Here is a 15,013-nt window from a genome sequence, read left to right as displayed (position 1 = left end):
CTGGATGGGCTCTCTACAAGGAAAGAATTTTCTGTGGTTGATGGAAAAGAAGTCAGATTTGAAGCCCGACAATGACTGGATGCACCGCCGCTGGCTTGACAGTAGAGAAGGGGAGGTTCTAGTTGAAAGCAGCCCTGGGGACAAGACTGATCTAAATCTGTCTGCAGCCTGTGTGAGCTTGAAGTGGGCACTTTCCCAGACTTCAGGTCACAGCCCTGCCCAACCAACACCTGATTTTGGTTGTATAATACCCTGAGCAAAGAACCTAGGTGAGCCTGCCCAGACATCTGTCTCCACAAAAACCACAAGATTAAGAAATGCATCCTGTTTTGAGCAAGCAAATTTTTGGGGATTTGTTACATGGTAACAGAAAATGCATTTTATTTCCTTTTTGGTTTTAGTGTTAAAGCCTTATTTTTTATTAAAAATTAATACGTGCTAATTTCTGAACCTCCTTACTCCCTACAAATAAACACTGCTCACATTTCCCTCTTTTCACACATTACTCATGAATACACAAGAGTGTATACATGGGCACATATACACTAAAATGGATACACAGATGAAATTACAACATGCAATTTCCCCATTTATTTGGATATCTTTTTTCCTTTATGACAGTATCCTGCCTTTATGACAGGATTACATGCTTGATTATAAACCAGCTTATCACCGAATGGTAGGTTAAATAAGCAATGCCAATATGTGTAATTTCCTATTGTCCTAGAGGAATATAAAAAAGAAATATTCCCATAAATAGATTTATTAAGTCAAAGGGTAAATACATTTCACATTATAAACAAAACTACAAACAACTAACATAACAAATTGCACTGATTCACACCAACACCTGTACCAACCATTGCGCTGATTCACACCAATACCTGCACCAACCATTGCACAGATTCACACCAACACCTGCACACCAACCATTGCACAGATTCACACCAACACCTGCACCAACCATTGCGCTGATTCACACCAACACTTGCAGCATGACAAACAAGCTTTGCTCCATCTTCCTGTTATTGGATTTAACAAGTGCAAAGCTGTAGCCTCCTCTAGATAAACAACAGCATCTCACTCTCTTGGCTCAAATTTGTCTCAGGACGGCAGCGACATTCCATGTCAAAACCAATTTTTGTCTCCTCCTTTCCCATGACAGGCTATTTATGGCATTTTCTGTCGGCCCACTCAGCACTTGCTAGCCATCTAGTCCAGCTCTTTGTACATTAAAGCCATCAGGTAGGCAATTTCTAACAGACAAATGTATGTCCCTCACTTGGTTTTCTTTTTACTTTTCTTATGACACCTGATTTTTCATTTCAGGAAATATACACTAATATCTTTCATTGGACGTTTTGAATGAGATTTAATGCTTTGAGTCTTCCTAGAACTAGGAGCCTGGCATTTTTCTACTTTTCTTTTCTTTTTTTTTTTAATGACTGTCTGTCTGTTCTTTCAGGGACCTCTGACTCTTTGAAACATCATATGAATGCTTCTCTTCTGCCGAACACTCCTGACGTAAGTAATTAATGCAGATGATCAGCACTGGACACGTGTGTAAGATGTATGTGCCAGTGGTCAACCCACATATCCCTCCGTTAGGAAACAAGGAGGGGGCCTCTGGACGACAGGTTAATACCACCTGAGAGTGGGCAGACTTTCTTCTGCTGTTTTCACAGTGGCATCTAGCCATTCCCACCAAGCACCCTGGATCAAACACAGGAAACAGAGGTAAGCTGTGGGAGGTGACAAGGCATACACTAGCAAGACCCCAGGACTGTCCTTCCACTCATTTACATCTTCTTCCCTTTAAGATACAGTAATAGGTCTCTGGCAGATAGCAATAAATGGCACTGCTCGCAAAACATCTGACAGACGTCTATTGCCTCTGAGTAGCAACCTGTTAGCTCTGTCACGAAGAGAAACACCCAGACCCCGAGCAACAGACCTCTGCCTGTGCAAAGCCCTCAGATCACATCTAAAACCAATGCTGAGGTGGAAAAAAAAATCCAAGCTAAGGCAATGCAGTAAAAAACAATTAAAGGATCATTAAAGTTTTAACCACATATTCTCTCTTCTCTCTAAAAGAGCTGAAGAAAAATCAAAGCAATAAAAGACTAATCAACAGACACATAAAGGTTGGGAAATGAGGACCAAACGCCACAAAGAGGAGGAAGATCACACACTTTAAAAAGCTGTTGAGTTATACTTACGAAACAGAATCTATCATTCACTTAGCCGTAAGTAAGACTACCAGGCCCTAGGCTGGGTGCTAGAGGAGCAGAATGGCTTACTGCACACAATTCCAGGCTCCAAGGAATCTGTCCTTGCCTGACCCTCTGTAGGCTTCAACTATTGTGACAATCATGTAACAGAATTGTTAAAATCCAGCGGGTGTAGTGGTACACACTTTTAATTCCAGCACTCTGGAGACAGAAGCAGGTAGATCTCTGAGAGTTCAAGGCCAGCCTGGTCTGCAGAGGTTCCAGGCCAGCCAGGGCTACACAGTGAGATCCTGTCTCACAAAAAGCAAAACATCAAAACTATAAACAGTAATAACCTAAAATAGTTGTATACTTACTCATGACTTCGCTTTGGAAATATGTAAAATTACAACTGCCTTGTCCTCTTTCCTCTTAGGTGCCTCCCTCAGGCCTCTCTAAAGAACTATCAGAAAACTGGTTCTGAAAATTAGCTCATTTCCTCTAAATGAAGTAACCAAATAATGGCGAATACGAACCTCCAACCAGACATCTCTTGCCACCAAGTAAAACCTTCAGTACCAAATGGGATGTCTTCATCAAAGCCCTCCTCTCAGAGCTCAGAGTACTATGTGGAAGAGGAGGCAGAAAGACTGGAAAAGCCAGAAGGGATGGATGGATTGCACCAAGGAAACAGCATCTTCCAGACACAGCAGGACTCACACACTACAAACAAAGACTGTGGTTGCGTGTCCAGGGCCTGCACAGGTCCGTGCCAGTTGAGGTCCCAGTACTGAGAAGGAGAATTGGATACTTTCTCCCATCCCTAACCAACAAGCTATCTCCAACTGACATCTACTTGCAAAGTAAAAATTAGTGTCTCCAATGAAGTCTTGTTGGACATACAAACCACACTTGAGAGCAGGTCCTACACATAGCAGTAGAACACAAAATAAACTCAGGAGTAGTTTTGGAATTTTTTTGTCTCATATTGTTTTGTTTTGTCATTGTTTTAAGATCTTACTAGTCTTTTTCTTGTGTATTATGGTGTCAGGTTTTGTTTTGTATTTGTATGTGTGTGCATGTGTGTGCATACATGTGTATATGCACTTCTTATACTTTTCTTTCATCCCTTTTATTTGTTTATTCTGGTTTGTTCATTTCTTTATTTACCTGTTCATTTTCTAAAGAGAGAGAGAGAGAGAAAACAAGCTAGGTATAGAGTTGAAAGGGTGGGGAGGATCTGGGAGGAGACAAGGGAAGGGAAATCGTGGTTATTGTATGAAAAAAACATTTTTGATACAATATATATGTATTTATATACTGTTATAAAATATATAACTTATTTCTCTTATCTGTCACTATAAGCTTACATATATGTGTGTGTATATATATAATATACATAATACAGTATATAATATATAATACAGTATATATAATATACATAATACAGCCGTTACATATTACATGACCTCATATACATGTGAATGTGTGTATATATTTGTGTGTGTATTCATAAGCAAAACAATACCCACAGCATCACATTAATTTGATGGGAACGGTTGAATGGTTAAGCAATATTCTTTTGCAATTTGTTTTTGTTGCCCAATACTCTATTTGAGTTTCATCCATGTAGACAAGTGCGGGGCTAGTTCATTTGTTTTCTCTGTGTGACTGGGTTATAGTTCATTCATCCATTTCCCAACTGACTTAGGCTTTAGGCTGCTTGGGATGCTGAGCAATGATGAGCACCAGCACCGCTGGAGTTTAGCTGCTGCCCTGGGTACGAGCCTCTTCTCCAGAGCTTGCACTGGAAGACACATTTCTGGACCTCTATATCATAATTTCAACAATCTTCTTTTCATTCAGTCACCTTTAAAGTTGCTTTTATTTTTTTCATTTATTTAGTGTATATGTGCAGGCATGTGCACAGCATATGGGTGCAACCAAGCATTTTTGGAGGTCAGAGGGCAAATAGTGACAACTGAATTTCTCCTTCTACTGTGTATGTTCCAGGGGTCAAGCCTAGGTCATCAGGCTTGATGGTAAGCACCATTACTGCCCACAGACCCTTTGACACTTTTTAGTTCTGATAACAGTTAAGGGGGAAAAAGTCATTCCAAAGGAACATCTGCTTGTCCTTCTCTTCGTCTACCCATAGATGAAGCTTAATTTTGCACTGTAAAGACCTCTGTAGCCAAGTACTGCCTGCTGCACAGCCAGGCACACAAGTCTTGAAACCAAGATCATCTGAGGTCTCATGGGCATCAGACTAGAATTTCCATGGGAGCCATGGAAGCAGGGCTACTCCCTCGTTCAGGAACCCATCCTGAACATAGCTCTTACAGTCAGATCTTCTACATCCTAAAAAGACAGGAAAGCTCAAAGCCTTTCCACTCCTCAATGTTCACCTGCTTTTCCATCTCTCTGTGCCTCACCAAGCATTCATTTTTCACCTTGCATACTAATTTTATTCCTCATTAAGTGCATGTTCCAGATTAATAAAAGTGGATTGGTGTATTAAAATAACAGTTAATGGTATCTTTTCACAAGCATACTGAGCCATTGTTGGACCTTAAAATGTGTAAGTAGAAATCAGTTACTATGTGTGGGCACAGGGTGCCTGCTTTTCATGTTTCTTTAGTATATAAAGCACGACCATTCCAAATGATAGCTACCTCCCGCGAGCCCTCTCTTTCATCTCTCTGCTACCTTGCTGCCCACATCTTAGTCATTTTCTACATCCCGGTCAAGTGGGTTCTTCAAACTCTTCCTGATTTTCCTATTAGAATTAGACTTCTCATTCCATGACTTTAGACAGTTTTGAAATAAAAAGCATAGGCAGAAGTTTCCACTGACTAGTGTTAGTGATATGCTTCGGCCTTCCTTATATTTCTGTAAGGACTCGAGACCTCCAGCCTCTCCTGCATCTTCACCGTCTAGAACAGCGGTTCTCAACTGGTGGGTGGCGGCACCTGTGGGAGTCGCATTATCAGATACCCTGCATATCAGACTTATACATTATGATTCTTAACAGTAGCAAGATTAGTGGCCATGAAAATAATTGTATGGTTGGGGGTCACCACAGCATGAGGAACTGCATTAAAGGGTCACAGCATTAGGAAGGTGGAGAACCACTGGACTAGAAAATGACCAGCTATTTCAATACAGGAGTGAAGCTGAGTTTTAGGAGGACCAGGCTGAATCTTTCTGAACACTTCTCTTCCTCATACTGTCTTATCTGCAACCCCTAAAGATGTTCCTAATGGAGACACAGGTCAGACAGTGTTACAAACTTCAGCAACAGGGAAAACTTAATTGCAAAGGGCTGGATCTACAGCGGAATTTTAACCTGCCATCTCAGAAAGAACAACTTAGTAGTAAAGCAACAGTAGAACCCAGGGAGATAAAAGAGACAGGTAGGATTGTTTTAAAAAGACAACAAAAGAAACAAGACTCCAGAGAGAGCCCTCGGTTACCTGCATGAGCAGAGAGAGGCGAGTGTGGTCTAGGCAAAGCTGGTGACTGGCCATTGCCTATCAAACTTTTCCGGTTGCTTGTTCGGCAACTGTCAAAAGGAAAGAAAAACCAGGTGAAGAAAAACACCAATAACATCCGAGCAAGTTCAAGGCTGACACAGACGAGGATGCGCACTCCCCAGGACCTCCTCATGCTGTTGCTAACAGCACAGAGGGTTACTGTGTGCCCACTAACATGTGGTTGAAACCTATCCCCTGCATATAAAAGACCATAATAGGTTCAACATTTATAACATATTCATACAGCATAGCGCCACCACTATTCCTCATCACAGCGGTGCCATAATCAAATGTCTTCTCTCGGCTCATGTCTGCATCTGCAAATATGAGCCATGTCATACACGCAAGTGACAAATTAAGGATTCAGATTAGCAAACCACAGGTAGCATCTTTGCTGACATGAAATTTCTAATAGGAAATCATATGCGACGAAGCGGGTGACATTAATCTTACAATGATGCACTAATTAAAAATCTAATTACTTAGACAACTTTCATATTCGTGCCTTTTGTCAATAAAGCAGTTGATGCCTATGATAAATGCAGCTCAGCACTCATTCATTTTTCACCTGGTATACTTCAAAGTCCTTGTTAAGGTACATGGTTGAAAACAGAAGTAACATGCACGAGCATTAAAGACTATAGCAAAGACGGGCAGTGGTGGCACACACCTTTAATCCCAGCACCTGGGAGGCAGAAGCAGGCAGATCTCAGTGAGTTAGAGGCCAGCCTGGTCTACCAAGCGAGTTCCAGGACAGCCAGGACTGTTACACAGAGAAACCCTGTCTCAAAACCAAACTAAAATAAACAAAAAAAGATGATAGCAAAACCAATATCCAGTGACAGTGAAGTGGATATTTTCTTGCATTTGTTTGCTTTCCTTTGATATATATTAGCCCATTTATTATCCTTGACCAGTGCAGTATCCAGAAAGGGTAATTGATCCAAAGAGACACCTCCTTGACTTCATCAAAGAGTGTTCAGGGCATTCTGAGGATACACAGGCACCACCTTCTCCTTCTGAAGATTTGACTGTAATTAGCAGAGTCTTGATTCACATGAGGCCCCCGTGAGGCCATTTTTCTGAAAGTCTCTAAAAGAGATGGAGGATTTGACATTTCACCAGCTACGCAGAAGACTAAAACCAAAGGATCACATATAGGACTAACATGGAGTCCCCAGCAAGTTCAAGACCGGCATGTGCAATGTATTGAGACTCTTCTCAAAAAAAAATAGCTATAAAAGGGCTCGGGAAATAGTTCAGTATCGGGTGCTTGTCTATCATGTAAGAGAACCCTAGGTTCAAATCCTCAACAACGGAAAAATAAAATAGACTATTTGAAAGGGTTATTCCTAATCTTCAAACAACACATTTCAAACCTGTACCAATTCCTCTCTGTAACACTGACAGGGGAGTTGGTTTACTTGACGTCTGCTGCCTGTTATCACCGCCAGCGTTCCCATACTTAGCATTTCTTAAGGTCAGGCAGTATGGTTTTCTTGTCCGTGTTGCAGCAATCAACATCCCCTAGCACTATCTGTGAGTTTAATTAACATCATGTTTACTTAGCCTTAAAGAAGCTGCTGAATAATGATAGACCCCTGATAGTTAATTAGGAAGGTAGACTGTGATATTATCAACTCATCTATCAAGAACTGTATTCTCAAGCTATTAAATTTATAATCATTAAGTCAGATAGTCTGATTGTTTTTAAAAGATAGTGTTAGAATACATTTGGTGTTAATTCAAATTAATGTCTCCTTTCAGTTCAGGAAGGGACCATGAAATGTACTAGTCTGTCAGTGTTTATCAGAGAAATTAGAAATGATAAACTCATAACCTGGAGATTTCAGCGAGAAAAGTAACTAAGATTTGAATTAGTTATTACAAAAATAGGCATTTTATTTTTACATTTAATATTTAATCTATGTAATTTATAAATAGCCTCTCAGCATATTTAATTATTAGTGTTCCTAAATGTAAATAAAATAAATGAGAAATGTGTGTCAACATGAACAGTAACCTAGTAAATATCTTACTTATGGGTGTCGATATTAATTAATAATAATAATGTCACATACTAATGTGAATGCCCTAAAGCTAAAATTAGGAAGGGTTATTTTGTAAAAAAAAAAAAAAAAAAAAAAAAAAAAAAAAAAAAAAAAAAAAAAAAGTTTACCCTAAAAATTAATACAGACTGACCTGTATATTACTATTACAGAAAGCAAAATGGAAAAGTAAAATAAAAAACTCTCGCAATTACATCAGTACATCAGTTATTTAAAGTCTATTAGCAAGTACTAAAAGGATGATTTAAATACTCTTGAAAAAGAAACCTGTATGTAAATCCTGAAAATGGGTTTCACTGAACTAATAAGAGGCCTATCTCTTTGCACAAAGTGTAATTTAAGTGTCCATAACCTTTGACACCTTCCATAGGGAGCTGGAGGTATTATCAAAATTGTCACCCACTGGGAACTTTCTGAACTCTCTCAACAAACCAAGAGGAAGCCTTTAAATATAAGCTGCTTCAATGTGGTAAAACCAGAGTGAGGAAATGCAGGTCACAACAGAGTCCCACGAGTACACAAGACACACCCCTATATTTAGGACATAGGATTTTGACTTCACAATGACTTTATTGCTGAGATTCTTAAAGGTAAAGGAGCATTTTACTGTACATTGAATTGTGAAATACCTGGAGCATATGTGCGTTTGTGGTTGCCTCCTCTCCTGCACACACATGCATACACACACACATGCATGCACACACGCGCACACAGCTCCTTCCCTTTTATCAGAGAGATTAAGTTCCTCTCACTTCTCCCCAGGGCGTTATCCATGGGAAAAACAGGGACATCCAACCAAGTCTAACAGTAATGCCACTTCTCTTCCCCATAAATCTCTCATAATTCATCCCAACTCCAGAACTGGGCCTTGACAAATGTTTTCTCTACTTTGGCTCCTTGGGTGCACAGGTGGAAAAAGAAGCTGGAGAGACTTACATACTCATGCTGTATCTGCTCCACCCTGAAATGCATTCGTCCTGACGCTTTCAGATAAAGTCCTCTTCTCCCCCTAGCCGCGCTCCTATCTCATGGTCTAAGCAGTGTCCACCCCTCCAAAGTACCTCCATTGCAGTCTTCAGTGGAAGCAACCCCAAAGAAAACTTACTCTTCCAGCACACAGTTGGCTTTGTTTACCTGACAGAGTTCAGGGGTGACTGTCCTTGTTTAAGCGACTCAATAGCACACTATTATTCCCTTCCTCATAGAGCCAGAATTTAGCAAGAAGACAGTTGCGTACAACTTGAGACAAAGGTAGAGATAAACTGGATTAGGACAGGGGCTGATCATCCACAGTAACCATTCTATTAGTCATCCTCTGGTTCCTCCCTGAAAAGATCCACCCAGGGACAACAGGGACAAGGATGAAGTTCAGAAAGAAGAGTCTCTCTCTCTCTCTCTCTCTCTCTCTCTCTCTCTCATACACACACACACACACACACACACACGGCACAGAAAGTGCACCCTGCCCACTGCAGACCTGGGAGAAACAGGATGATGGAAAAATGACGATATTTTGAGTGAGCTGGGCCAGCCAGCTACTAAAGACTGGGTGGGGGTGGAGGGCACAAGCAAGACAGAATCCTGAGTATAAGAAAGGCTGTCATTCTTTTGGACAGCAATTGAGGGCAAACTTTGGAGTGATGTGAAGCGGATAAGTACAATAGAGCATTGTGACTGGTTGCAGGATTTTTGCGCTGGTATATGACATGAAGCTTGAACAGGGTACCGCTCCTGCTCTTAAGTTCCCTGCCATCCCCAAGACAGTTCCCAAAGCTTTTCTGCATGGTCATAACTGCTAGCAGGCCTTCCATTTGTTTGGGTGACAAAGAAAATGTACGCAGGTTTCATATCTAAGTCGGACCAGACTTGGTGAGAACTGAGACATTGGGTTATCGGGCTGATGGAAGGCAATTCTGGACCAGAGACCCACACCCCATTTCTGCCTAAATTATCTATAAGCTCAGGTTTCCCTCAGAAAGGCTTGGGGGCTCGGTGAATGCTTGGCACCTGGATGAGCCACTTGTTTACTGGTGGGAGAACCTATTACCTATCACCTGCCACGTCTCTGAAAGTCCAGCAGGCCATGACATTTTCCTATTATTCCAAGTAGCTAAAATTCAGCTCAATTTTAATTTACATTTACCGTGAGACAGCCACGAGTTCTTAACATGTCTGACCATGGTAAGACAACCCAGCAGACAAACCCCCACTGGCTGGAATTTTTCATCTGGAGCTGATTGGAACGGTCAACCCTGAGTACAACCTGTCACTGACCACCAAGAAGAGAGCAGAGAAGCTGGCTCCAGCCTATTGCTTTGCCTTGATGAAAAGTTAGATAAATTTGCACGGAGACCAATTACAGACCAAAGCTGCACTCTGCAGGAACATCTGGTAGCTATTTCCTCGCACCACGGTTGAATCTGACCATCTGAATATACTTTAAGCACAGAGGATTGAAGAGGTGGAGACTGGCAGAAACGGTCTAATGAACTGCCAGATTAATGCTGTTATATACACAAGAGATGCTTCAGCCTCCATATCTTCAAAGTCAAGGGGTTTGTCCACATGAGAAAAATAGTAAGAAATTAGTTTCTGGGTCCAAGAAATGTTTTAAAAGAGAGAAAATAATCCAATAGTTCAAACCATTATCATTTGCTGTATTAGTTACAAATCTTTTTTAAAAAGAGAATTTTTTACTCCTTAAATATCTTTGGACTCATGTCCCCAAGCTGGCCTCAAATTTCTGACCTTCTTTCCAACTCCCAAATATGATGTGCTGAGATTCCAGGCCCAAAACATCACTTCTGGTATATGTGTTTCTGGGAGTTAAACCTAGGGCTTCCTGCCCAATAGGTCTGTACTCTACAAAGTACATCTCTAGCTTCCATTCATTACTAATACTGCAGAATGTGCATGTGAATGTGTATATATACATATATATACATATATATGTATATGTATTTCATTAGCAGAGTTATGTTATGATTTCACATTTTTACTGTTGCTTTCATATATCAGGGGGAAAACACCGCTAAGATTTGGAATTGCACACAATGGGAATGAATGGGTTCCTCTAAAGACCTACACATCTCAGACTTCCTGTTGACCATGCAATAGTAAAATGCATTGCAGTTAAAGCTGCCACGATCTGGGAGTGATGTAATCGTTCCTGTCCCTGAGTGAGTCTGTCTGCTTGAAGCTCAACTGACCCCCTCCATAGAAAGATGACCTCAGACATTCAAAGTCCTATAAGGCAGAAAGCGGCTTCACATCTACAAGCAAGTTCATTTCATAACGTCTGGATGCACGTCCACATATGTCTATTTTAAAAAAATGCATTTGTATGTGTCTAAGTATGTACCCATTCCTCTAATTAATTGATAAGTTAAATAAAATCTTTGAATATGTTCACCTCATGTGACAGCTATGTTTTTAACTTTGGGATAAGCTATAGCTTAGCATGCAATATGCACTATATATTTTGTAACAACTTTTTTTTTCTATTCAGCATTGCAATTTTGAGCTTTAACCATGGCAACATAAATATGGGGCTAATTCATTTATTTTTGAGATTATCCATTTGAAGAAAATTTTAGGACTCTTAAGTGCACTAAAATTATAGATTGTGGACATTTCTTTCTTCTCCTTGCAACACTGAATATGTAGGACTCTGTGCTTCTGAAAATACAATTTTGAAATTCTTAAGAACGTATCTGAAGGAAAAATATTGTGCAAAACCAAGCCAATGTTCCTTAAGTTTTTGGACACTTTTCCCTACATCCTGGTATTGTTCTTCCCACCCCAAGTCCCTATCTCTACCTTCTTCCTGTTGACTTTTCTCATAAATAACTCTGTCTTTCTCCTGTGGATCAAGCAATCCCTTTTCTGGGTATCTTCAGTCGGCATCGCCAACACTTTAATTCAATAGAGCAAAGTAACACAGCATAGCTGCCTGAGTTAAGCACAATTCCTGTCTGAAGGATGCAGAAAGTAAGCCTTTATGATCTCTCCCTCCACCCCACGTTTGCCATTCATTACAAGATGATACCTGCTGAGGTCTTCCGTATGGCTCATTAAATCAAGCCTTCTTAGGCTTTTGTTAATTCATTCAATAAACCATTTGCTCAGTGCAGAGATATATTAAGACAGACACTCTTTTGAACAAAGCCATGACTTCCTTCTGGAGTGAAGTAAATACCGCACACGATATATAGCAACATTCATCACATGTAGAATGATGATAGAGTATCAACAATTCAGAAACTGGGGCTTGGAGTACAGGTATGAGAAGTCATCATTGTAAATAGATGTTCAGGAAAGGCCTCACTAGGGAGGTGGTATTTGGTAAGATGAGGAAGTGAGAGAATAAGCACTCAGAATAAGCAAAGGCCCTGGGGTAAGTGGGTTCCAGGAACAGAAGCATGTCAGCCTGCTAAGAAGGGGATGAGTGGAAGAGTAACTGTGGACTGTAGAAAGAAGACGAGGCCCAGGCCTGGACTGGAATCTGAATTCAGTCAGAGAAAGGGAACCTTTTAAAGTTTCTAACCATAGGCTAACTTTAGTTTTAAGAAAATCATTCAGGATGCTAAGCTGAAGGCAGAAGCAGAGCAGGCAGTCAGGAAGCAAGGCTGAAGTGCCTCCTAGAGGCACTCTAGATCTCGTGAGCCTGGTTTGAAATATAACATGTCCCTTTTTGAAACTGAGCAAGATGGGGCTGGAGAGATGGCTCAGAGGTTAAGAACACTGGCTGCTCTTCTGGACGTCCTGAATTGAATTCCTGGATCACATGGTAGCTCACAACCATCTGTAATGCGATCTGATGCCCTCTTCTGGTATGCAGGCATGCATGCAGACAGAGTATTCATTCATATAAGATAAACAAATCTTTTTTAAAAAAACTGAGCAAGATGGCCCCAGATTCAACAAGAGCACTAAATATTATTTGCCCCTGCCTCCAAAATGCTGAGTGATAGTCAATGTGTATGCTGTGATTGGACCAACCCAAAGGCTTTTGGCCATTCTGTATTTGCATAATGACCATGAATAAGTTACAAGGAGATGTCTCTACCGACCAGGTTGATACATGAGATAAGCTTCTCCATTATGAGACATTCTTCCTAAAGGCACGAATCACACTAGGAATGAATAGCGGCTCACACTGTCTTTGTTTATAAACAAAAGTATAAACAGAATCCAACAGCTACAAGAAAGTCTGTGTTTAAGCTTTCAAATGTTCTGAGGAAAGTAACAGGAAAAAAATTATATATATATATATATGTATAAATTTATGTATATATATATATATATGACCATATTCAGTACTTCTTGGAAATGCCAAGAAGATAAGCCCATCCTGAGGTTGAGCCTGACTTTCAGTCTTCACAGAGGAAAACACAGCGAGATGAACATACAGATATTAGGAAGGCAACTACCGAATGAAACAAGTATCTAAGGAATATGTCTTTCCTATGCATTAAATTCTGAGAGGAAGAAAAGGAGAAGCCTCTCTAAAGCCTCACGCATATGACTGTCCCACTACTACTTGTGTGCTCGGGCAGCACATGGAAAAGAGGCATAAACAGGTCTGTGCCGCAATCTTAAGTATGAGATGAAGCGCCAGTCAGCTCTTGAACTATTTTCATAACAAGCCACAGCATCCTTTGTAGCAAATAGTATATTGTGCACTGCAAGATACCCAATCGTTAACAGATTGCATTCATCATCTCTTAACGTATTGTTTAAACTTTATGTCTTCTAGGACCAATGAGATGGCTCAGTGGGTAAAGACACTGGCTGCCTAACAATGCAAGCCTGACACCCTGGAACCCACATAAAGGCAAACAGAGAGGACCAGTTTCATAAACTGTCCCCTGAATTCCATATGTGCCCCATGTTATGAACCCTCTAATAATAATAATGATAATAAAAGTAAAAATTTATACAAGTTTAAGACTTCCAAATTACTCTCCATTTTATAGCTCTTTCAAAGATAGACAGGCCAGAAGAGCTACTGTGATACGTCTGACATGATGAGCTATGGGGTCACATGATTACCATGTGATTGATGGTAGCTGACACTTACAACATGGTAAACATAGTATCTCTCTGGGACCCTGTCTTCATTCAACATTAGAATCTGGAATTCAACATGGTGTTTAAATTAGAGAAATGATTCCCTGTGAAGAAAGATCATAACTTCTTTAAAATACCAAATCCCTTTGATTATCTATGAAAATAGAGAAAATAAAAATTATTTAAATAGAGACATATTAACAATGTGGGCTGGGGACAGCGCTGAGGACCAGACCCAGGCCTGGTACATGGTTAACATGTGGTCTCTCTCACTTAGTTACAACTCAGCCAAAGTACACTATTTTTTTATTTTGTTGTTTGGTACAGGTTATCACTATGTAGCCTTGGTTGGCCTGTAACTTGCCATTTAGTCCAAGCTGGCCTAAAACTCATAGACATCTGCCTGCCTCTGCCTCCTGGGCAGATGTCTGCTTCTTAAACACATGAGCTACCATGCCTGGCTATGAGGTATTTTGAGGGAGTAGCTAAATACCATTCCTGCTTTGAAGAAGTTTGTAATTTAACTTGAAGTACTAGTCGAATTTATAAGACTAAACTGGTCTAATGTGATCATTAATGTAGTACATTCCTACTGGATGGAGCCAGGCTGCATAGGCAGCTAAGAACAACCTGGAGGCCTCTTACCAGAACACCCATCACTCTGAGAAGCATTACGATGGGGCCTGCAGATTAAGGCAGAGGTTAAGTGCAGTATCAATATCTCAACACCCTTTAGATTTTTAGTGCGGTTTATTAGTTCCAGGAATCACAAGAGGTGCCTACCTAGGCTGCAAACCCTCTCCAGGGGGGAGGACTCACATCACCAGGGTGAGCATCTACCTACAGGGGTTCTTTAAAAGCTAGGCGAGTCAATGATCGACAAGGTTGGATTAAGGTAAGGATGTAATGTAAAGATGAAAGACATCACATTAGGAGTGTTGGGTGGAGGGTGGGAAGAGGGGACTACAAAGGAAGATAATTATTATCTCTGGTCTAAGAGCTGGAGGGCTCGTCTTGGGAAACTGCTCAGAGGGCTGACTGTTGCCCAAAGGTTGCAAGGGCTCATTCCAGACTCCAAAGGTTCTGCCAAGATAAAGAGATGCTATCACCTGGCTAGGCCTACTGG

At 40.7% G+C, this 15,013-nt stretch overlaps 1 protein-coding gene across 3 annotated transcripts in view; it reads right to left on the bottom strand.

The window, feature by feature from the left end:
• Nucleotides 1-15,013, bottom strand: part of LOC119809593 (microtubule-associated serine/threonine-protein kinase 4) — a 172,669-nt gene that overhangs the window by 117,520 nt on the left and 40,136 nt on the right. For all 3 annotated transcript variants that reach the window (XM_038322502.1, XM_038322500.1, XM_038322501.1), the window contains exon 2: nucleotides 5,687-5,775. In XM_038322502.1, coding sequence (XP_038178430.1) covers nucleotides 5,687-5,775 — 89 coding nt within the window. The remainder of the gene's footprint in view (nucleotides 1-5,686; nucleotides 5,776-15,013) is intronic.

Source organism: Arvicola amphibius, chromosome 3, assembly GCF_903992535.2.
Source record: "Arvicola amphibius chromosome 3, mArvAmp1.2, whole genome shotgun sequence".
Lineage (NCBI taxonomy): Eukaryota > Metazoa > Chordata > Mammalia > Rodentia > Cricetidae > Arvicola > Arvicola amphibius.
The sequence above is the reverse complement of the archived record's forward strand: the minus strand, read 5'-3'. Positions and strand labels throughout refer to the sequence as shown.